We start from the raw sequence: 24,609 nt of genomic DNA, 5'->3' as shown, positions 1-24,609 counted from the left end.
AGTTATATTTTCTATTTCTACCCACATTAACAGTAAAGATTAAAATATTAGTGGTGATTATGCTGTAATAATATATTGCACACTGTAATGGTTATTTTCTGCTTTATGTCTTTATGTTTGACAACTTTAATGTCTTGTTCATTACTTATGATTTTTTGTTTTGAGAAATTTTCCTTTTTCACAAATAGACATTTTTAAAAGTAAAATTATGAATTCCCAAGGGTTACATTTTCTGAGACATTCGTAGATGGTTAAAAATTTTGTGGTGATTCTGCTGTTAAGCATTATGTGACGTTGCATCAAGATTGATCCTTTAGTCATTCCTACACTGTTTGATGTCACTGCTTCTATCAGTTTTGTTGTTAATGTCTGTAAATTCAACAGCTCTGCTGTCTTTTTTTTTTTTTTTCAGTTCAATTGATTCAATGTCATCAGATTCTTTATTTTCCAGATGCAGACAGGCCATTATTTGAACTATCAGTGGTCTTCATTAAAGAGGAAGTAAGAAAGAAAGAAATAACCATGGCTGTTGGAGAAAGAATACAACCATTGATCGTATGTTTGACAGAAATATAGAAGATTTGTGCAACATATGCTGATAAAGCTGCTGTGAAAATATGTAGATATATTTACTAAAATTATCTCATTCATTGTGATATTTTAGTGTACAATTAAAAAAATAAGACTACAAAATACTGTTTTTACAAGCAGCAATCAATAATAGAACACTTAAAATAGCCAGCTGAGCAAAGACTGAGAGTGGAAAAAAAACTACCGAGAAAATAGAGAAAGTGCTGCTGTTTTACACTTTTGTAGATATTCACAAAACCCATATTTGAAGAGATTAATAGAAATTTAATTTAATCTAAATTATGTAGGAGTAATATGTTACAATAACCATTACTTACAACAGACTGTCATTTGTTTAAATACATTGAGAGCTTGTTTTCTGAAATCCACATAAATAAATGCGTATAAGATGGGATTCACAGCTCTGTTTATGACTGCTGAAAAATAAGCAAAGCCTGAAAAAATCCTGTACGTTTCATTAGTATTGTCCACATTTGTGAAGAAAAGTAGGTAATAATCAACCCATTTTGGGAACCAACAGACAGCAAATACAACAGTTACTGCTATCATCAAAAATGTAAGCCTCCTTTTGTCTTTGATAACTTTTATCTCTGCTGGATTGTTCCCAGGGTTAGGCCTGTCCTTGTAGTTCAGTTGATAAATAACCTTGGCGTACATCACAGTAATTGCAATCAGCGGACCCAAATAGTTAAATGCAAAAAAGCTGGCAAAAATTGCCTGGTATGGCGTTTTGTCGACGTTGTACGTCTGATTGGTAGTTACGTATGGACCAGCTTGGTACAGGTAGCCGTGATCCATTTTGAGAAGCATGCTGCCAGGGATACATGCCAATATGGAGACAGCCCATAGCAAAGCCACTGTAATGACGAGGTTTCTTGATGTCTTTAACACTACGGATTTATACACCAGCACGAGTGTTAAGAACTTATCAATTGCTAAGAGCACTAGAGTGTGAATACTGACAGTGATTGTTACAAATGTCACATAAAACGAGAAAATCATTAAATTTCCTGGAACTCTGATTGCAGAAGTAACTATTTGGAAAAGAAGGAAGCAAATGTCTGCTAAGGCCAGATTTGCTATAAAAATATATGCCTTTGTTCTCGTTGATCTTCTACAAAAAATGATCAATAAAACCATTGAGTTTCCAATAATTCCTACTGAATGCACAATGAGTGTTATGATTGTAATAATGTCAAGGACTGGGATAAAATACATCTTTTCTTCACTTAATGATAACAAATCATTTAAGTTCAAGGTTTTTTGAAACATACATTCTTTTGATAATGATCTTTTGACTATAAACAGTTGAATGGTCCTCCTTAAAGGCATTCAAGGTATCATGTATGCCATTGTGTGAAAAATAATTTCTTAATTCTGTGTGCTGCAGTTTCTTATGCACATGCCCACTATATGTGCACGTGCCTCATTTGTTCCTGTTGTCCTAAATTATTGATGAAGCCATCTATATCATGAAAAATAATGTCATAATTCTGTCTGCTGCAGTTTCTTTGTAAATAATTTCTTCGGATCGTAAATACCAATGCCTACTTTGTGTACACGTCTTATTATTTCCTGTTGTCCTCAGTTATTGGTGAAGTCATCTTTATCATGAAAAATTATTTCCTCATTCTGTCAGCTGCAGTTTCTTTAGTTCTTACCCATTTGCTGAAAACACCTTAGTTGTTTTTTATCTTCAAATGACAGAAACTGCATGGACAGGTTAAAAAACGCTGCCATTTCCCGTGGTGTGCAGGGACATGTCTCCCAATATACTGAATGATGTTGAACTTAAGCACGCACAGATAGAGAGGAATATTTTCAAGTACAGCAGACAAAATATCCCTGTTGGTTTGATGGTTCTGTCACACCTAGCGTAAACAGGTATGCAAGAGTGTCCTATGTGACACAGATCATACGTATGCAGAACTTTGAGCGTACGAAATCACCCTCTTTCCAGCATTAAGCCGAACCTTTACTATCTGTGGCTATTTCCAAGAAGTCCATACACCAAGAATCATTGTCAGAGCAAATGAAAAACATTAACCTTGCCATAAACACTCTACTGTTAGTAGGATAATGCACAATCAAGATATTAGATGATGATAAGTTTTCAAATCCATCAGTGATAAAGTCAATCAGTTAATGTGGTGTGATAATGCAGATAATGGCTTCAAAAATCATCATTTCCTGCTTTTTCTATTATATATCTTAATTTACTGATGTGCCATCTAGACTGTGTTTAAAGTACCTTTATTTACAGAACACTTAAACAGTTAACATTAATCATCCAAGATAACCCAAAAGGAAGCGATCTGTCGATCTGTTGGTATATGCTACTGTGTTAAGCCTGAAACAAGCACTAAACTTGACTAGAAATTTAATGTGCCTTTGAGTTGAGATTAATTGTTCGATCAATGATAAAGTGAAGCTCTATGTGACAGAGTTTATATCTTCAAAAACAATACATGTGACATGCGAATTAAACATTGTTAATACGCAGTATTGTGCAAGATGCTGTAATTTGACAGAGCCTATAGAGAAAACAACCAGAAAATATCTGCTTATATATCAGCTTTTATTCATTGCCTCACCACACTTGCTATCTCTCATTATTTCTCACTCCCTCTCCTCTAAGTCCTGTAAATTCTCACTTTTCAAGTTGCAAATTAAAACTTTGGGCTGTACCTAGGATATCATCCCCATTGAATGTTTTATAATGGATTGAACAGCAAGTGACTTTCTCCACACCTGCAACAGGTTGGGGCATTTTTATGAACACTTTGGTGGATTTAAGTAAGATTTGATACGTTACTTTTAGCATAATTTTGAAATTAACTGAGATCAGCATTTTGTTAGGAGATTGTCTGGCTTATGTGGTACGACCTTGAGATTCTCACCAATGAGGCAGGAAGAGATTTAGAATTCACTTCTTCTTACAACAGGTAGTTCTTATTTGTTTGAAAAAATTGTGAGCTTGTTGTCTGAAATCCACATAAATAAAAGCATATAAGATGGGATTTATAGCACTGTTAATAAGCACTGAAAAATAAGCGAAAGCTGAAAAAATCTCATATGATTCATTAGTATTGTCCACCTCTGTGAAGAAAAGTAGGTAAAAGTCCACGTATCTTGGGAACCAACATACTGCAAATACTACAGTCACTATTATCATCACAATTGTTAACCTCCTTTTGTCTTTAATAATCTTGGAGTCTGCTGGATTGTTTACTGGGTTTGGCCTATCCTTGGAGTTCAGTTGAAAAATGACCTTGGCGTACATGACTGTGATTGCAATCAGTGGAACCAAGTAGTCCAACACAAAGAGACATATGAAGATAGTCTTGAACGGTGCTGTGTCCGTATTGTTCGTCTTATTGACTGTTATATATGGCCCCTTTTGGATAAAATATCCCGGATCATCTCCAAAGAAAATGACAGCAGGAGAAAGTAAAGATATTGAGATAGCCCATAACAAAGCCACTGTGATGAGAAGGTTTCTTGATGTCTTAAACACTATGGATTTAAACACCAGTACCAGTGTTAAGAACTTATCAATTGCTAAGAGGACCAGTGTATGAATACTTACAGTGAATGTAACAAATGTCACGTAAGTACTTATCATGAAAAATTCTTTCGGAACATTCATCATGAAACCAGCAACCATTTCATGGGCAAGGTAGCAAAGGTCTGCCAAGGCCAGATTGCCAATAAAGATGTACATCTTGGTCCTCAGTTTTTTTGTACACAAAATGATCAGTAAAACAAGTAGGTTTCCAACTATCCCCAATGAAGTTACACCGAGGGATATGATGGTTAAAACATCCAGCACTGATCCAAAATACATTCTTCTTCTTTTTTGTTATTGAATGATCAGTTTATTCGTTAAGTTCCCTTTTCACCTTTGGTATATATCCAAGCAGGTCACAAGTTGTAGGATTAATATTTTTTTTATGTTAAATCATCTTACAATTTGCAATCTGAGGCCATTTTTATTGCAGGTTTAATTGGTTGCATAACTTCAGCTTGTTCAACATATTCTTTCCATATCATTCTTTCGATAGTAATTAACAAACTTGAAGTTGTTAGCTCTTCCTCAATGAATGGAAGGATTTGGTGAAATGATTGATGAATCCTTATTGAAAAATTATTTTATAACTCTGATGCTTTAATTGTCTCCATTCCAAATAACCATCCAATATGGTTCAATTAATCCCCTTTTGAAAAATCTTTTGAAAAACCCTAATCATGCTGGTTAATACGTGTTATGGTTCTTCCTCGAATGGTAGATATAGGTGTAGAAATCACAGCATCTGCAGGGCACATGTGTCCAATTGACAGGATACCTCTTCATCACCTTGAATCAGATCATAAATCTAAATATTCCAAGCTTAAAAAAAACAGAAAATCACGACTTAATTGTTACTTCAGTACGAGGGAATACTGATATTGGCACTCAAGTTTTTTTTTTTTTTTTTTTGCTGCTGCTTTCTCTTAATAATGTGGTTCAATCTGAAATATACAAAACATTCTTACACAACTTAAAAGAGAGAAAAAGAGAGAGAGAGAGGGAGATGATATTCAAAATAAAATCAGAGAAAAAAACTAAACAAAAGAAAAGTTTCATGGTAATGTCGGACTTGAATCTGATACCTTGAAGTGACATGTTGTAAAGTGTAGATTAACACAGCGCATTTCAATGATGAATACTGAGTCTTGAGAGAATGAATTAACACTTCATCATTAATGACCACAATTTCAACTATTAATTCACGCAGTGTGAATAAACAATACTTATATCATGAATTCAGTTAAATTATATGATACAAAATAAAATAAAAACAATAATAATAATAAACAAAAATAAACAAATAAGAACCAAACAGTGTGACCTACATGTACATTGTATTTGACGAAGTATAACTGGTAATAACGACCTTGAATTTCACTCAAAAGGAAAATTACAAGCAATATTTTCAAAACCAGAAATTCCTGCATAATGTAAAGTACATGTGGTAGTCTTGAGAACAAATTAAATTAAGTGACATATGTCAGCAAGTGCAAGTTATAGCATATTAGAATAATAATAACTTACACATTTGTGTCCTCCTTGTGTCATCGTGTTCTACAACAAACTAACGAAATTTTACCTGACAACTGGTTAAAATGACTACTCGATTCACTGTGGTGACAGGGTTGACCCAAGCACGACAACAAAAAGGATGTAAATTTAATGCAAGTACAACAACAAAAAAGTGGGCGTTTTAGGTTGTCTGTCCTCTTCACAACCATGACGAGGAAATGACAGTAGAGCTGTGATGGATGGTATGCCAATTAAATCACATAGAGCACAACTATACCATGACTGATTGAAAGGGATGAAGGGCTATTAAGGCCACATTCAGAATAGTGGACTAACTAGTCCGAGGGTCATATATGGCAACCAACTAAATGGCTTGCCGTCCAATCCACTATTGGACACTGAATAGATTACCCATGGGGAAGTATTCAAGTGGATCAGCCATATTTGATCCTCGGACTAGTTAGTCCACTGTTCTGAATGCGCTAGTTATAGTACTGTTCTAAATGCGGCCACAGAGAACAGATGATTAGTGGAAGTGAAGACAGGCTATTATTCATCAGTCTGCTGAGGCGAGACCCCTCCCCTGGGGTTAAACTCATTAGGAAGATTAATGGAGGGGGATTTCAGATCAACCGATATCTGGTTTAATTGCTTTGTCTCAATATTGACATTCCATTAAAGTGGTTGCATTTGATCATGAAACAATTTGCTTTATGTCTGTAACATTTTTAGATATTTCCCACCTGAATTAATTATTCTAGAAAGTTTTTCGTGTTAGATCTTTGACTCTGTTCCCAACCTAATTGATCGGCAGACTAAGGCTGTATTCCCAGAGCTTTTAGATCGATCTATCCCCGCGGGGAGTCTCACCAGATTACAGTCAGATAATCCGGCTTAAATGTCCGTCCCCCCTACTACAAGCTGTAAGGGGGTAATTAACTTTCGTGTCCGCCCGGCTGACAGCTATTTAGCGTGAACCCCCAGGGACGTTAGGTCGATCTAAAGTAGATCGATCTAATCTCTGGAAATGGAGTAACTGAGCTGATGGGTCTTTAAATATCACACCATATTTTTTAATTCAAATTTTGTCGCTGTTTTGTTTGGTTAAAAAGGTTTAGTCTAAAAAATAAGCACAATTTTTTAATTGTTAATAAATAGTTATTGGCACATTTTGTTGTTTTACAATTCTGTTGTCTAATGTTTTCATTTAATTAGACATGAGAAAGGGGTTATTACATAAATTATTAAAATTGTATGATAAGGTTTATTTGGGTGCAAAGCTGAGGACTGTGGAAGTATTCTATTCACACGTACTTGAATGAAGTCAAAAGTAAAAGATGTGTTGGCATTCATTAGGTGTGTGTGAAAGTTTTCTTCCAGAGTTTCTCAATGGAAAGTGAAAGAGATAAATGTGACAAAATGTTATTTTGGCTAGCAATTTGTAATAAATATCAGATTGAAATTGAATAAAGCAACCTTTTTGATTTTAGAACCGAGACGGCAGTTCTGTTGTTACTGACACCGACATCGCCCGCTGATATAATTGTATCAAAGTTGTATCATGCATTGTTTTAGGTAACTGCGATACTGCTTATTCCCTGATGGTCTCCCCGCCTGCACACATACCATCACTGCAGGGACTTAGCAATTAAACCTCGGAGTTGAGGTTATATATATCCATTTCATGGTGTGTGTGGAGGCAGGGAGATCATCAGAGAATTAGCAGCATCACTTTTTATGTGGGGTCGGCCATATTTAGTTGGTGGACCTGTTAGTCTGCAGATCATCTGTTCTGAGTGCACTCTAATACAACTATACATTAGCACCAGATGGGCCATTTTCCTATACAAACACATAGCTTTTATATATATATTAGCCAGTTTTGCTGTCTAGTTTGAAAGAAAAGAGCAAGTACAAACCATTTTTTGTTTGAAAAATTTATACCTGGCACATGGTAGGATACAAATTAATTCATGTAAAAAAACTTAATTGATCACAGTTAGGATGGAAACAAAAATGTCTGACAAAACAATAAATAAACAGCATTAAACATGATGTGTATTTGCACTTAAACAAAAACTCTCCTCATTGCATCTTCTCCATCTACGTAATAAATATCCATTCCTCAAGTTTTGAGATTACTCTGCATGAAGTCATGCAATCCTTCATCTGAACATGCTCAAAGAATATTCCACTTTCCAGTCTTCCAGTAAGTTGTGAGGACTTTGTGAGCTTGCCTTCTTATCTTTGGGTCAGAATCCCTGTTAAAAATGTCCAGAGCGTCTGCCACCTCTAATTCTAGGTGCTGAGGGGAACCGTCACACAGAGTATGTAATACTTGCTGACGGACATTGACTGCGTCATCATCGATCATTTCAAGAACTCGCTTCCAGAAGTCATCCAAATCTTTTTTCACTCGGCATGGGCACATTTCTTTAAGAGCTTTCTGACGTACCTGTAGCATAGTAGAGATGGAAAATATAATATATAATAATAATTGTAATATGTACGGGCAAAATTGTTTGATGTGAAATGACCTGGTTTCAGAACTTTTAAACCTCAATTGAACTACTTTCCAGAGATCATTGTTTCAATAAATTATAAACATTTCAAAATCAATTGTGTCTTTCAATCATGTCAAGTTCATAATTGACACTTGACTTAAATAATAACAATAAAATTTCTGCTAAATATTATTTATCAAAATAATTCAACTTCATCAACAGAGATCAAATAAAATTACAAACTGAAAAACGAGACTTCTGTAGACTTTTGTAGAATTCATAAATGATGGTAATTATAGGAATACGTTGGAAACAAGAAGAGGTGTATCAGTCACTTGAGCTGATTGCACTGGTAAGTTTGGTCGATCCACGCAGACCAATATTGTTGTCAAGGGGATTGGGGTAAAACTATCTTACCAATGGGTCACTGTGCTTTGTGAGCTCTATGATAGTTTCAATCGTTGTAGTAGACTGACAAAGTCTAAGTGCCTCTCTGGAGGATAATTCTGTCATCTTCTTCTGTGTACTGGTATACTCGTAAACAAACTGATGAAAATTAAATATATTCTTATTCCAAATGTGTATATAAATTGCTATATAAAATAGTATAAACAATTATTTCAACCGAAAAAATCTATAATAATAGAATTGAATTTAAACAAAGGGAAAACTAGTGCGATGGTGTCTGCCACAACGTTAACTGCATTGCATCTCAACACTTAAGAGGAAAAATCTTGCTAGCAGTGGTAGCTCTCTCAATTATTTTCTTTAACATTAAATATTACTGACACTTTCACTTTATTTTCACTTGGTTTCTCAGTTTACACCAGTTTTACGTACCTTATTCAAAGATGAACCAATTTCCCAATCCCTTCATATAATCATCGTCGGGTGTATTCTTATTCTGATCTGTGTAGAGAACTGCTATATATACCAGTGATTCTATTGAGTCAATATTGTGCAAACAGCGAATGTCACAGTGTTGTGCAAGGGATATCCTCGCTTCTAAAAATAAATCACGACCTTGACCTCGGCATCCGGGCACTTTGAACTACGAAAGAAGCCGCCATATTCCCACCGGCGCATGGACTTCATTTGTTGACTAGAGTACATTTTAATTTAAACTTTTCTTGTCGGCCTGAGTTGCATGATGGCCGGTGCTGATTTAAATCAGCTTACAGACAGGTTGGCCAAGGCCTCTGTCGAAGAATCGAGTATCCTCAGTTTTGCTGGGCAAGGACGTAAACTTGATACCGAAGACGATGGTAAGACGGCCAGCTGACCCACGTTTAATTACTTGTTATGTCTGTATGTCATGTCAGCATTTTGGTCTTTGTTGATATTGTACACTTTGCTCTGTTATTATTTTTTTCAGATGACTTGTGTAAAATTTTTAATGAAACGTAGTTAGAGGGGGCACCTGAACGTGTAATCAATAATATTCTTTTGTTATAATGATGATTGACTGAAAATCTATTTTAAATCTGATCGTGTTCCCAGTGAATACTGTCATTACTGAATTAACATAAATTACGGATATAGAAACACCAGAAAAGTTTTTTTTTTTTTTTTTTTTTTTTTTTTTTTTTTTTTTTTTTTTGTGGAAACGGCAAGCGATGAGAAAACCTCCAGTTGTGCATTAATAGATAAGTAGAATGGTCTTATCATGACTCACAATTCTACAATTTCAGCCAAGGAAATTGCCGATGCTATCGTCCAGTTCAAGTCAATGAAAGCACTACGTATGGACGGGAACACCCTGGGCGTCGATGCAGCCAAAGCCATATCAAAGGGTTTGGAGAAGCACCCAGAGTTTGAACGTGCTTTGTGGAGTGACATGTTTACTGGAAGACTAAAGACAGAAATACCCCAAGCATTGGTAATTCTCTGTTCAGTTTTGATCATTTTAGGTTTTTGGTTTATGTTCTTCAAGTGTTTACTAGGATCAGGCCATTTTGCTGTTTTATCTTTTTGCACTTGTTATTTGACTTCAAGGTTGAACTTTTGTGATATCTTTACTATAGAGATAATAAAAAGATGTATGAATTTAAAAAATGGTTATTTAAAATTATATTTCTTTTATGTCAAGTGTGAAGAAATTTTCTAAAAATACATTATCTTTTATCTTTCATTGCTGTACTTTCCTTTTACAAGAAAAAAAGTTGGCACGAAGAGTTCTTCCCTTTTGTTTTGAAATTTTAAAAGAAATCACTGCATCAGTAATTGCAGGAGTATTGTCAGTGTTTTGGTCATATATTTTTCATGTTTCCCTGTTAAATCAATTCCATGTTTTCCTTTCAGATGTATCTCAGTAATGGTATAATGCTAGCCGGTGCCAAACTGGTGGAGCTGGATCTTAGTGATAATGCCTTTGGTCCCCATGGCATCAACGGGGTGGTGGAACTGCTGAAGAGTGAAAGCTGTTACACGTTAAAGGAGCTGAGGTTGAATAACAATGGTCTGGGTGTCACGGGAGGGAAGGTAATAATAATAATTATTATAAAGTGTTCTCAGCCATTGTACATGTATTAGAATGTACACAAAATTGTTTTACCTGCTGTAAAAATCCGGTAAAATATTTTTTAAAAAAATACATCCCGAGATAGTGTGTTGCCATTGCTGGGCAACGTCTTACAGAGTGGCAGAGTTGTTCACACTGGTGACACACTGAATGTGCCAATAGAATGTGAAGCTGGGCCAGTAACATGTTGTTTATTTGTCCAGTTACTCTGGTGAAGACACTGTTTCTGCTTTGGTTAGTAGAATCGTAGACTTTTCTTGTGCGCTCGGTTTCTGGAAGCTTTTTCACTGAGTTTTCAGTGCTACTGAAGGCACACAAATCCTCCCAAATATTCTATTAGCATATTGTGTTTTGTTGTAGATCTTGGCAAAGACGTTACTGGAGTGTTCCAAGGCCAGCAGTGCAGCAGGTGCCCCCCTGGCCTTGAGGGTGTTCTTCTCAGGAAGGGGGAGGTTAGAGAATGAAGGCTCCATTGCCCTGGCTGAAGCTTTCAAGGTATAATATGGCAATATCCTGATAGATGAATATGATATTGTGAATAAGATACTAGTAATAAAATTTTACACTAAAAGGTATTTTATGAACAGTGTATAGGGAACCAGTTTTAGATTGATTAAAGCAGAATTAGGATATAGGTTGTTCAGTGACAACAATATTTATCTGTAATATTATACTACTGCAACAAATTAAAAATGAGAATGTTTAGTAACTTTTACATAACCCTTCCAAAAGGCCTTCTGAGGATGATTTCACAAGGTTTTGATAGCCAGCAAGTGTCAATTATGTGTCTTTCGCTATGTTCACTTTTGCGTTTGAGCAAATGAACCTCATGCAGAGAGGTTGTTTGCCCCTGAAGATCGCAACTGACGTGTATGAGACAGAAAGTTCCAGGGTAGTTTTTTTTTTTATTAAATCAGGGCATTAATTGTGTTTTAATGACCTATAATAATATTCTTCATGCTATCTGAAATGGATTGTAAATTCTGTTTCCAGATAATGGGTAGTTTAGAGGAGGTCCAGATGCCCCAGAATGGCATCAACCACGAGGGCATCACAGCACTAGCTGAAGCCTTCACCGTCAATAAAAATCTCAGAATAATTAACCTGAATGATAACACTTTCACAGAGGTTGGAGCAAAGTCAATGGCTAAGGTGAGTGGTTGGGAGTTGCTTTGTCTCACTGTTCTGTGATGATAGCATTGAAAAACACTTTCTACTCAGTGCCAGTCTCCTGCCTATAAGTAAAATGTAAGCAAAATTGTCATTTTCTTGGATATCTTTTTTACCTGCAGAGTACCAAACAGGTCTAAAGGTCGTAGATTTAATCTTTTCTTTCTTCCCTTCTTCTTCTTACAATTTGCAAAGCAAGGTCATTTCTCTGAGGGCCCTTAGCTTGCTGATAATAGTAAAGTTGCATGTAAGATTTCAGAACTTCTGGTGAAATACAAACTGATTTAGCACTTTGGAATTCCTTGTAAGAAAAAGTTTTGCAGAACTTTGACATAATAAACATTTTGTCCAATAGCCAATCTATACCTTAGAATTTAGAGCAATATTATACATTGGAAATTTTATACTATCTAGTATAAGGATTAATGGATATATAATATTTAAGATCCCATTCTCTTTGTATTCAGGCTTTAAAACATGTCCAGAACTTAGAAGTCATCAATTTTGGAGACTGTTTAATAAGATCTGGGGGTGCCAGGGTATTAGCTGCAGCATTGCAAGAAGGCCACAAGAAACTGAAGGTAAATAATCTTTAGTTGAGAACAATCTAAGGCTGAAAATATACACACTTGCAATTTGGCCAGTGTTAGAACATTTCTGTTCTGGACAGTGTTTTAACGGACATTCTCTAAATGTTGTTTGAAAAATATTGTTTAAAACTTGGCATTCTTCAGTAGTGGAAAATGCAGTTATGTTCTTTTTGGCACTTTGAGTATGATGTTAATAATTGACTGTTCACAGACTATTCAGAGAAAAATTTTTGGAACCATTTTTTTTTTCAGTGAAATGTGACCAACAACTTGACCCTATAAGTCAGATAAAAACCAGCCAAATTTTGACATTTTCATATTTTTTCAATTTTACCCTCAGATTGGTTTTTAAATTGGAATTAGCCAGTATTTTACATATTTTTTCAGGAGTTGGTTTTATCTTTTAATGAAATAAACAAAGATGCTGCAAATGAAGTTGCAGAATGTGTGGAAAATAAAGGATGCTTGGAAAAACTAGATTTAAATGGTGAGTATTAGTGATTTGCAAAAGATGTGAAAAACAAGTAGTAAGATTTTAAGAAAGATGAAAACGTCTTAAAATCTATACAGGTGGAACATTTTGATGTTGGATAAAACCTAAAGAGCTAGATACTTGTTTTCATGAATTTCAAGGTATTTTATGTGCTCTTACGACATATTCAGGTCATATTCAGGCAGACAGCTGTGACTGCAGATTTCCATTCAGCTGGGATCATTTTTTTATCAGGCCTGCCCTTTTAGAAGTTGAACAATCTCGCTTCTTCCCTATCAGCTGATCCCCATTACTCGAAAGCATCGCGTATTGCAAATAGCAATATCACATAGAGGCTACAGTGTATTATATGGGGCGAGTATGGGCGAGTTATGGAATTGAGGCGCTTGAGCTAGGTCCCAATGCGTGATGCTTTCAAGTTACGGGCCCTGGTCTCTTAGTGCATTATATACAGTTTCTTCTCGTGTATTTCAGGCAATCAGCTGGGAGAGGAAGGCGTTGAGTTAATACAAGGAACACTAGAAGCTATGGGAAGGCTAGACTGTTTGGCATCCCTCAGTGATGATGAAGGGGATGATGAAGATGAAGATGATGAAGAAGGGGATGCCAGTAGACAGGTACCAAATATCTTTGAACTGAATTTCAGAAATTCACTAAAGCTTTTAACTGAACCTTCAGAAAATCTACATGTCATGCATGCTGGCAAGCACTGATTATAAAAATCATAGATGATGAGCATAGACAATGAAGTAACTCTTACTCTTGTCTGATGTTTGACAGGAAGAAGAAGAAGAAGATGATGATGATGATGAAGGTCTTGAAATCTGTGATCCGAACTTACAAGTCAAGGGAACGGCAATCTCACCAAGACCTGAGGACATGAAGGTGAGAGACGAGCATTTGCTGTCTTCATGTAATGTTACTGTCCAGTCTCATTTTCCTTACAAAGATTTGCTATAACTACTAAAATTGTTGTTCAAAATTCTGAATGGCTATAAAAGAGAAATATTGAAAGATTAAATATTTATATAAAGTATGAGGTGTTTAAATTTGTGAACAGTTTACATGACTGTTGTCTGGTTGGATGTACAAATATGTGCTCTCATGTGATAAAAAGTTTATGAGAAGGCAAATGGCTGATCTGCAGGCCTTGTTAAGCCAGAACCTTAACTGGTAGCTTGTCATGTTTATGCAATTTGGTTTTTTCCAATGTGCCCTGTTGTCTGTATTTGCTTCTAAAATGAGTTAAATAATGAGAGAAATGTCTCTGAAATTTGTCTTTTTTTTCTGAAAACTTTTTAAAAGTATTGATTCCCCTTTTAGATATTTTAAATTGCACTATTTCATTTTGATCTTAAATATGATCATACACTTTGCACTTACTACCTGAATGCTTATTGGATACTGTGTGTGTGAGGATTCACTCAGAATTAAAACTTATACAGTATTTTTTCTCTGAATTGAAAAATAAATGATGATTGTCTGTCCCAAAACTGCTCTGCAAGTAACACTTTAAAATTATGAAAAGGAAGGTTCCCAAAGGCGTCAGTTTGCTCTATGCCAGAAAGTATGTTTTAGAGAAAGAAAAGATAAAACTTTCAATTGAAGTATTAAAATAAGTAAAATGTTTCAAACTAGAGGTTAATTACCAAAGTCACAAGAAAGTCAGGAGATATGGTGAGGTCTGAAAGAAGTGATGATATTAATGACAATATAGACTGTGATCAGCTACCAGTTAGCATTGTAATGGGGATAGTGCAACGCGTTCAAAACTGAAGTGACACAACATAAGTGTTGTTCATCAAATATTTTCAGACCTCGCCAGATCTGGCTGAAGAGCTTGAAAAGCTGAAACTATAAGGAGGAGAGAAATCTAGTCCGTCAGAAATACAGGATGACTACCTGCGCCACTGTGATAATCATATAGCTTTTGGGCAACCATTGCGACAAAGAGAGACTTTCCCCAGAGGCCAAGAAGAGACATTTTCCCACTGTCAGTTTTTATCATTATTGGAGATTGTTTATTTTATATTGTGCAGGATGTTTTAATTGATGAAAATATTTATGAAACTTGTTTAAACGATAAAGAGTCTACAAGATTTTGAGATGAGGATCTGACTGAAGTAGAAATTCACAGTTGCCGAGGGTGAAAAATTTTAAGACGTGTAGTACCAAGAGATGGAGTACGTTATATATAGATTGGCTTTTGTGCAAATGGAAGTCTATCAGAATAATTTTCATTATGAAGAGATGACTGAAAATTAATAATCTTTTGGTAATTGAAATGAAACTATTTTCACATTTAAAGATCTTTTGTTGGCCAGATGCAAAATATAATATTTATATTTTATGATTTTTTATAAAATAAGTCTTATTTTTAGGTACTTCTTCATTTTATATTACTAGGCAGTTTATCAAGAGTCAGTTGATTAAGTATACTATAATATTCATTTTTATAGTCCTGTCATGAAAAAAGAAATTGTCAAATATATTACAATATATTATGATGTAATTGATGGGAAGAGAGTAATGAAAGTAAAAAAATTCCTGAACTCTCATTGCAATTTGGTGTTCTTTTTCATATTTTATCATGATGATTTGAAAGTCAAAGGTAACTGAGCTTTTAACTTAAAGGGATAATAACTCTTCGTATGAGATCTATATTTCACAATAAAAACATTGTGAATAACTCATAGAAATATAATATATTCTGTTTTACCACAAAAATGGCAGTTATAGCTATTATTCTGATATCTGAGCTTGTCTTTAGACCACGTGACCTCCATTGATGGCTATACTCTGTTAAAATCTCTTAAGAGATTTTAACAAAAAACCAAACTTTTTAGAAAAAAACCAGGCACTAACTTTGAATGTAAAAATGGATTCATTAACCATTGGTAAGTATGGGAAAATTGTTGTTTACTCCAGGAAAATTCATTTTTTGGCCGAAACGAAGAGTTATTATCACTTTAACAATATAGAACTCGTAGTTTGACTTGTTGTAAGACGCTGTACAATAATTTATGAATATCATAGTTTAAATTACTGGCCATTCACTTGGAAGGACATGTGCCATAAGAAAATGGCTAGGTGTTTTGTATCAAGGTCCTGTGCCCTGTAGCTGCTTAGAAAATAACAACTTGAGGTCTGCTCCATATAAACTTTTATTTAAAGGGTTTCATTGCCTTCAAGTGAAGGTCTGAATTGGGAATCGTAAAAATTTTGCAGGATATAAAATTTAAATGTGAATGTTGAGAATTTTCAAATTTCTGAAGAATGCCTTCAGATATCTGCACCTAGCGGATCTGAATGAAGCCATCATAGTCCAATTGGACCTTGGCATTGTAAAACTAAAAATGCACTTGATTAATGTTTCATAGTGGACAAATGAAAGTGGTAGTGTGGTGGTGTTAGTATGTCAGTGATGCCACCAGATGACATATGTGTAGCATCTTTAAAATGATACGTGTGTTTGTGTGTGTGTATTCTCCCAGTGCTAAAAAGTTTGCATTAAATTTTTTTCAGCCTGTCAGTGTAACAGAATTCTTACAGTTGCCTACTGCACCTAAGTTGATTTCACTGGGTTCTGATAGAACTGCAAAGATTATGACAGAAATAGAGGTGAGATATGTGCATTGACATCTATGTCTGGTTATTAGAGTTCACTGTTTACTTTGTACATTAAATTTTTTTTAGTGAATTTTTGGAATAGGTTACAACACTTGAAGTTGTTTTTATTTGATTTTTAATTGATGCTGTACATTGTATATTTTTTGGAAAAAAAAGCTTTGCTTCAGTTGGTCAAATTTTGTTTGTTTTACAGAAAGACTTTAACAACACAGATAAATGTATCCAGACATTAATGAAGGTAAGCTTGCTAGACTGTCAAATTGAAATCATGGAAGTTAAGTGAGATTAAAGCACTTATCATCATCACACATCAAATTTCTTATGAATTATTACAAAGCATGTGGGCAGAGTGTAACATGCATGCACCTCAAATTTCTAATAGTACACATTTAGTGCTTGTAGATAGTGTGAAGTAGCAAATAAGATATCAATTTTATCGTATTGTTTGTGATATTCCAAAATTTTGATTTTAAATTCCAGATATCATGTGTGGTGTCTTCAGAAAATACTAAAGCACAAAATGCTGTCAATGAAATCGCAGGTATGGATAGGCATTTGAATCATTAGGTATTGTTAAGCACCTTATATTGGGCTATTTGCACTTCAGTCTCTTGGCTTTTGTTAGTACCCTAGGCTTTTGTTGCATTCAATTTTTTGGTCAAGTTCATTTGTTTTTCAATATCACAATGGCTTCTTTTCAAAAGTCATTCCTATGCAATATATTTTTTGTTTTCAGATTCTCTGTTAGGAAAGCTGTTACGTGGTACAGATGAAAGTACCACGGCTACCATCTCAAACTCAATTCTTGTACACATAGGTTTGCTGAAGGTAAATCTCTTCTTGGTAGCTTTACTCTTGAATTTACTGTTTTCTTTTTATTTCATCAAAATGCAAGTTGGTGCATTTAGTTTCATATAAAGTCATCTAACTACTGGAAGAGGAGGATGCCAGTTCAAAAGAAACTGACAGTTGAATTTAGATTTGGCAATGTCAGGCGTTATATGAAGCATGAAATGATAAACTGTTAAGGAAACAAGAGAAAATAAAATGACTGGTATTGACAACATGCCTGGTGATGAAAATAAAAAAAAAAACTACAGATTGTCCTCTGGAAGTTTACATCAATTAATTTTTACCTAGGCTATGAGAGATTCATTTCAATCAATTTAAAAGGAGAAATGTATGATGTACATTCATTGAGCAAATTAATAAAAGAAAAGTCAAAAGTTTGTGACTGATTTCTGTTAGTGTGGGTGTATTTGATTTGGCCTGTCATTTGTTTTCCTATTCAGAGTGAAGACAAAGTAAAGCCGGTGGCTGACCCAAGTGGTCCAATGCTGGTTTTATCCCATGTGGTCAAACAGTCATACTTCCCTAAATTAGCAAGAGATATATTGCAAGTGTTCTTTGGCAGGTAAGAGATATTATACACCATCTTCGATAGGTAAGAGGTGGGATGCTTTTTATTTATTTCTTAAGTATTACATAGATGTTTATAGATTCTGGATTGGTGGCTATTGTACCATCAATTATAATGATAATTTCATATAAGTTCATTTTGTTGTATAATAATGCTGTGATGATAAACATTATTTAAAATATTGTATATGTATTTTTCATATAAAACACATTTATGTTCTGCTTTAGAAAACGTCAAATGTTTATCACCCAGATTTTTTTTTTTTTTTTTTTGTGTGTTAAAAATACAAGCCATGGTTCATAGTGTAGCTTGTAAGGCCATATGGACTCAAGGGATTGTGACTCCCTTTTTGAAATTCAACATTAATGTATAACGTTTTTACCTATTCACTAAAATCTCATCTATTCACTTTCAGGCCCCATGAAAGACTTGACAAGTGCCAGCAGTCCAAACATTTACTCCTTCAAAGTCTATACCAGTCCTAGAGTAGTGTTCCATCCGAAATACTTCCCAAGATATCTTCCAAGGAATCGAATATAAGTATGGTAAATTATCTGGAGTACAATCATGGTTTCAAGATTCTGTGTGAACTTCATGATTGGACAGTTTTTAGCTCAACATTTCGATGAGTTGAAGGTGCATTATAAAGTGCTGCAGACCATTTTACGTAACAGCCGTTTTGGGTTATTATTGATATCCCACGCATTGGTCAGGTAGCATAGTAAGGTTAGGTTTGAAGGATGCTGAAGAGCAGCATTTTCCCATTATTATGTTTCTATATTTTAAGTTATTGTGGTGCTGTCAATACACACATCTTATTTTGAGTCTACGGAAGATGCAAAAGATTTGTATAGCCTTACCAGCAGAATTCATTTGCATGGGTGTGTATCAGTATTATGGTAATTGGTCTGGAATTGTGGTTCAACTGTTATGTCGGATGGTTTGCCAAGAAACATACCAAAAAGCGATGTCAGACTTTTACAAACTTTATTGACTCACAACGTAAGGTAATGATATGATGTTGACTTTTACTTTGTAAGAATTCAAAATGAGAATACTCGTACATAGTGCTTATCTGTGAGCTAAACTGTAAAAATTGTAACAATTTGAATTGAAAACAAGTAAAATTTTCATACAGGATATCAATTTTTTTTTTTTCTTTAATTAAAAGGTAAACATTTAAAAATGCACTTCTTGCCTTTAAAAAGAAGAGATACATTTAATGTAATTTAAGGCAGCACTAAGCAGGGGGAATAAAGATTCCACAATCAATTTTAAATATTGAAAAAAGTTGCAAAAAGACTATGCAGTATAAGTATTTTGCTCAAGCTGCAATAAAATAGTCCTGCGTAATTTTTCAAAGCAGTTTATGGAGACTGCTCTTTTTTTTTCAAAAGATGTTTCAAAGGCTTGCTTTTCAACCAAAATTTGAATTCAAAACTAAAAAAATCTCAAATGGCAATCAAAAAACAAATCACAAAATAAATAAAGATGAACAAATCTTGGTGTTTAAAAAAAAAAAAAAAACTCAAAAGAGAATTTCATATCACAACAAGCATTCTCCTAACCATAACTGTCCTCTTCCTGGAAATTAAGATCTAAAAATTATATCCTAACTCCATTGAAGCCTTAATCTCTGCAAATAACGTCATCATGGTCATATTATGACAAAGTTACTTTGACTAATTATATGAAGTATCATAAAATTTCATAAAAGCACCAAGAATATCTCTCATCACAGCTGTGCATGTTTGATGTTGGGATAGTATTTCTTAACAAAAAATCCAATTATAAATATATACACTCACAACAAATAAAAGGCTATAAGATATGTTTTACACATCCCAATCTTGTTTATCATAATAAAAATCACGACTAGAAGCTTCAGAGTCCAGCTCAAATGCCTTTGCATTCATTGCCATTCCACTAATAATTGCTACTCCATTTCTAATAACAATTGTCTACAACACCATGTAAAACACCTCTCGCATTTCAATCCTGCCATTGTCAATCTCCCATATTAAAAACCCCCAATGTGTGCAACACTAACTACATATTACAAAACAAAAATCTTTGGTATATTCCTGGGTAAAGTAAAATGCATTCAGATTGAGTCCTTGCCTTTAAAAAAAATGATAATAATGAAAAAAATAAATAAATAAATTCAAACAGTAAAAGTGATGGTAAATTTAAAATCATTTCTTGTATTATATAACATGCCTTATTTTCATATCACTGGGTAAAATGGAAAGGGTGCAGTCAAACTCCACTTAAACTATTGACTTGAAAGAAACTTAAAAAAAAAGGTGTAATTGCAATTGTTTTCAAGATGTGTTCATTATACGAGATGCTTAAAACTAAAATACTGTTAAACTGTGTATACTGTAGAATTATCTAATCTGTTCTTACATAAAATAAATGGATATAATTTCAATTCCATATTCAGTTTCATATCATATGAACAAATGTGCATTATATATATATAAATACCTGCTATCATCTTGGTGTAAGATATTCATCCCCTATGATGTTTCACACACACACACACACACACAAAAAAAAATTAATAAATAAATAAAATAAAAATAAAAAAATACATTTTTGTCCACATTGACACAAAATAAATTGACAGTTCAATTAAATGAAATGCTGAGAGACTTGGCTAACTTTTTATATCAATACTTATTTTACTGATTCAGAAGTGGACAACTTAGGATTTAACTTGAATTGATTCAGAATTTGACTGGCCCCTGACTACCAATCACTGTAAATATAACATGCGCTCCAAGAGCCCATTCCCAATGACATTATCACCCTACATACATTGATCCAACGGCATGGGGACTCTTGCTGAATGCAATAAGATCAACACGCCTCTAGTTTGCTCGTATAATCACCAGTTATTCTGTATTCTATTCAATGCCAGGGGGAGGCGTGAATGTTAATCTGAGTGCATTCAGCAAGAGTCCCTGCGGAATTAGATCTATCTAAGTAGGATTACATCACTGGTGGCTCCATTTAGGCATAACTCTCTGCCGAAAACTTGAAATATAGATCCTGTTGACTGTTCTATGAACTAGGTGTTGTTAGTAACAGATTCATATTTCAATGATGTAAAAACCCAGTTTTATGTCACTGAATGAAAAATAATAATAAGCCAGTTTTGTAAACTATCAAAATGGCAGTGACCTATTTGCATACTGCACAACCACTTTTCAGTTTGTGAAATCTAAAGCCCTATAATGGTAAAGCTGAACCAAAAACTGTCAAAAGCTAATAATTATTACTGTTCTGGTAACTGTAAGAGTTAATTGGGAATACACTTCCTCTATCACAGTACTCGCATACCAATCATGATGAATTAGATTAGAAACCTTTCTGTCAACCTATATTGTAAATTAAATAATAATTCCACACTCTCTACAATAATTCATCTTCAATAATATAATATATATTTGAGGTATGCTCATATTCAGTAGGAAGGAAACGTAAACACGATGTACAAACATTGATCTTTAAATAATAAATGAATAATTGCACTCAGAATTAGGTTTGGTAATACTGGAGTTCTCATTTCAATTGACCATTTCATTTTGTAGCTTTGCTGTTTATTATGTTATAAATAATATACCAGAATACAAAGCAGACAGATAGTTGTGTAGAATTTGTAGAAATCTACCTCCATTTACATGTTCTCCATTCACCAGGTTGACAATAGCACCTTAGTAATGATATTATGAAAAATGCTTTTCTTTGAAAAGAATTACAAATAAATCATCTTATGTGTGTGTATGAAAGACATGAAAAAGGTACTTGGATCAGAAAAATCTTGCATCTATATAGTCATGACTTTTGGATCATGATATGGTGGAAAAAATGTATACTCGTTTGTGAACATAATTTGCATTTGTTGATCAATATGAAAACTTTATAATGTCATGAAATCCTGGCAGGTAAATTGCAATTACAAGATATAAAGTTCTCTACAGGTACATGTAGAACAAAACTTAATACCCACAAGGTAACAGTGAACCATGTTTTGAACTTCAGAATATCTATGACAATTAGTTGCATAACTTTATGAAAAAAAAAAACAGATTTACAGACAAACTGTCTCTAAGAACTTTCTTATGTCATGCAGATTGCATCTCTGCCCTTCCTTAAAATGCACACATCAGATTATCAATAACAGATATTTGAGTGATATGTACCAACTTCTGCCTCCTTTCCTATGTACCACGTAAAAGAAGTTGGAGTCCTTTCAGAAAGGCTCCCATTTTGGATACTGGCCATGACTACCTTAGCTAACAGCATATCATTTGTTTTCTCGACGCTTTGCTCTAGGTTATGTATATCTCTACAGCAGAGATAAAGATGAGGTATATAGATACGTAATAAGAACACATGGTCTGATCTAGGGAGACGTGGGTGGCATATATACCATTTAACTTCTCTGAAACATTTTCTACGGATGCACAAGGGAAAGGAAAATTACATACCCTTTTAAACCAAGTTACTTACTTGTTAGAACCTATTAACCCGACTTAACTGAAACTGAAAATTTTTAACTGAAAATTTTGCTAACAAACTGGACATTCAACAAAGGGTTTGTCAGAGACGGGGACATGGTGAAGTTAGAAATGTGTTGTGGGAACTGTTTTATTCTCACTTTTCTTGTCACCCTTGGGGGAGTTTGATGGTGACTTCTCTTCAGGAAGACCCTCTAGTTGAGGTTTTCCATCATAGTAATATGTCTGCTTGCCAATGTTGCCACAATCTTCATTTTCACTTTCCTCGGAACTCCCCCAGGAGAAGTTCGCCTTCTTGATGGACCCAAGTCTCTTGTTCGTAAAGGGACTCCTCTGTTCACTAGGTGTATCGGGACGTCTTTTTTCAAAACCTGGAAGGGTTCTGGGTTCCAGGAGAATTTCTGAATTATTATTTACCACAACTTGCTCTGTGATGGTCTCAGACTGGATTGGGTCCAATACTACTTCAATGTCATCTCCTTTCATTCTGTCAAACGAATTGTTCAGGTAGCCATTAGGTCCGTTCGTAGTACAACCTGGCTCACTGACGACCGTCTGCTGATCAAAGGACTCCCCAATTCCCTCATCTTGAAGACTGTCCTGTGGCACCATTTTGGTACGCACATTTTTCGGTGGCCCTCGATTGTTTTTCAGACTCCAGTGTTTTGAGCGTTCAAATCGTTCTTCCTGAACAGTCTCCAAATCTGGCCGTTTCTTCAAGCCATTACTGTGGGCCATGCGTAATGAACTTGATTGGTTCCCTTGCCGATAGAGATCTGGAGAGCTGGATGTAATCCTTTGACGCACCCGGTCAAGATCCTGCAAAGAGAATCTTGTTTTGCTCCTCTTTTGTTCCAGTCTTCTCATCCCTGCAAAAACAATTTAATCATATAACAATGATTACAGGAAACACACCATTTAAATAGAAGGATAGGAATTCAATAATAGGGAAGTACGAATCCCCTCTTGCTTGAACCTCAATTGTGCGTGCATATTTTTAATACCATCCCTGCCTCAATGAATCCCAGAGGTTTTCTCAAAAGCTTTCAGACGTTGACTGCTCTGACTTGTACCTTGAAATTGAGCATATCATATGAGACTGCCTTGAAGTCCACACAAATAAATTACAGCTTAGAAAAAAATGCATTTGATATATCTGGCTGAAAAACACTAAGAGCTTATAGGTTGTTTCAAAATCAGGGCAACATTAAGAATTTTTTTGGAAGTCTTGGGAATAAGGTTATCGAAAAGAAGGTGATAAACCAAGACACAACTATGACTGTAAACCCTGGCTTTCGAGGACGGTTTCATGCTAGGATAGTAATTTTGATTCATAACACATAGGATTACACTTCACATGGATAAAAAGTTACAGTTGTAGCTGATCATTGTTTACTTACTAAGAACAAACTGAAGTGTACAGAGTGATCCTTTGAGTTAAATTTGGAAAAGTCATTCAGCCATGTTACTTTAACATTTTTATTTACAATTTAGTACATTGTATCTGGACCCATACAGCTGTTGATCTGTATGGTCGTCTAAGCCTGCCTTGTGAGGCAAGTGGCATCGCATGCAGAAGGTCTTTAGCTAAAATCACTTATGTAAATTAGAAAAGACGGTGTACAGGCTTACAAAATATGGTGTAGTTTTCCAAAAGAAAAACCAAGAAATCAATGTAAACACAACTTTAGTTGCTGGCATGCAACATACAATTGAATGGTGAAAACGTCCCCATCACGATACAAGTGGCCTAAACCGAAAAGCGAGCCAAAAGTTATTAAAACTACTTCAGACTTGAAAATTAATCTAACTAAATATTAAGGAAAAATTAAGTTGGGCAATGAATAACAGAGTTTAAAAATCACACAAATATGATGTAAGTGACATAGCAATTAACTTTAAGGGTCTATTGTTCATATACTAAAAGTATACATTTTGAATCATCTACTTCATTCATTGTTATAATCATTAATGGTGATATTTTTTCTGTTGGAAATACATGAACAATCAAATCACAGTGAGGAATGAGCCCAGCTGTATCACTTACATAAGTTGAGGATGATGGGAGGGGACCATGC

General features: G+C 34.6%; 4 protein-coding genes across 17 annotated transcripts in view; 2 read left to right on the top strand and 2 right to left on the bottom strand.

The window, feature by feature from the left end:
- Window positions 1-982, top strand: part of LOC106168418 (beta-alanine-activating enzyme) — a 30,262-nt gene extending 29,280 nt beyond the window's left edge. For all 6 annotated transcript variants that reach the window (XM_087008310.1, XM_087008306.1, XM_087008303.1 and 3 more), the window contains one exon: window positions 452-982. In XM_087008310.1, the coding sequence (XP_086864436.1) occupies window positions 452-505 (54 nt within the window). In that variant the 3' untranslated portion in view covers window positions 506-982. The remainder of the gene's footprint in view (window positions 1-451) is intronic.
- A 6,728-nt stretch (window positions 983-7,710) lies between these two features.
- On the bottom strand, window positions 7,711-9,188 carry LOC147763184 (uncharacterized). Its single transcript, XM_087007476.1, has 3 exons — window positions 9,019-9,188; window positions 8,596-8,724; window positions 7,711-8,129 (listed from the first exon to the last, which is right to left on the bottom strand). Exons 2-3 carry the CDS (start codon window positions 8,689-8,691, stop codon window positions 7,854-7,856), a joined length of 372 nt encoding a protein of 123 aa, XP_086863602.1. The 5' UTR covers window positions 8,692-8,724; window positions 9,019-9,188; the 3' UTR covers window positions 7,711-7,853.
- A 30-nt stretch (window positions 9,189-9,218) lies between these two features.
- Window positions 9,219-19,142, top strand: LOC106168429 (ran GTPase-activating protein 1). The gene is made up of 15 exons (XM_013547466.3): window positions 9,219-9,443; window positions 9,870-10,057; window positions 10,480-10,659; window positions 11,060-11,194; window positions 11,693-11,851; window positions 12,337-12,450; window positions 12,847-12,946; window positions 13,427-13,569; window positions 13,733-13,837; window positions 16,478-16,573; window positions 16,776-16,820; window positions 17,063-17,123; window positions 17,319-17,410; window positions 17,875-17,996; window positions 18,418-19,142. Exons 1-15 carry the CDS (start codon window positions 9,326-9,328, stop codon window positions 18,485-18,487), a joined length of 1,728 nt encoding a protein of 575 aa, XP_013402920.2. The 5' UTR covers window positions 9,219-9,325; the 3' UTR covers window positions 18,488-19,142.
- LOC106181868 (transient receptor potential-gamma protein) overlaps window positions 18,664-24,609 on the bottom strand; it is a 62,571-nt gene continuing 56,625 nt past the window's right edge. For 7 of the 9 annotated variants that reach the window (XM_087007467.1, XM_087007466.1, XM_087007472.1 and 4 more), the window contains one exon: window positions 18,664-23,400. In XM_087007467.1, the coding sequence (XP_086863593.1) occupies window positions 22,637-23,400 (764 nt within the window). In that variant the 3' untranslated portion in view covers window positions 18,664-22,636. The remainder of the gene's footprint in view (window positions 23,401-24,609) is intronic. The other 2 variants (XM_087007474.1, XM_087007475.1) reach the window with 2 other exon arrangements.

The sequence above is a fragment of the Lingula anatina genome, chromosome 3, assembly GCF_051362555.1.
Source record: "Lingula anatina isolate TDL-2025a chromosome 3, LinAna3.0, whole genome shotgun sequence".
NCBI classification, from domain to species: Eukaryota; Metazoa; Brachiopoda; class Lingulata; order Lingulida; family Lingulidae; genus Lingula; species Lingula anatina.
Note: the sequence above shows the minus strand (reverse complement) of the source record. Positions and strands in the feature narration are given on the sequence as shown.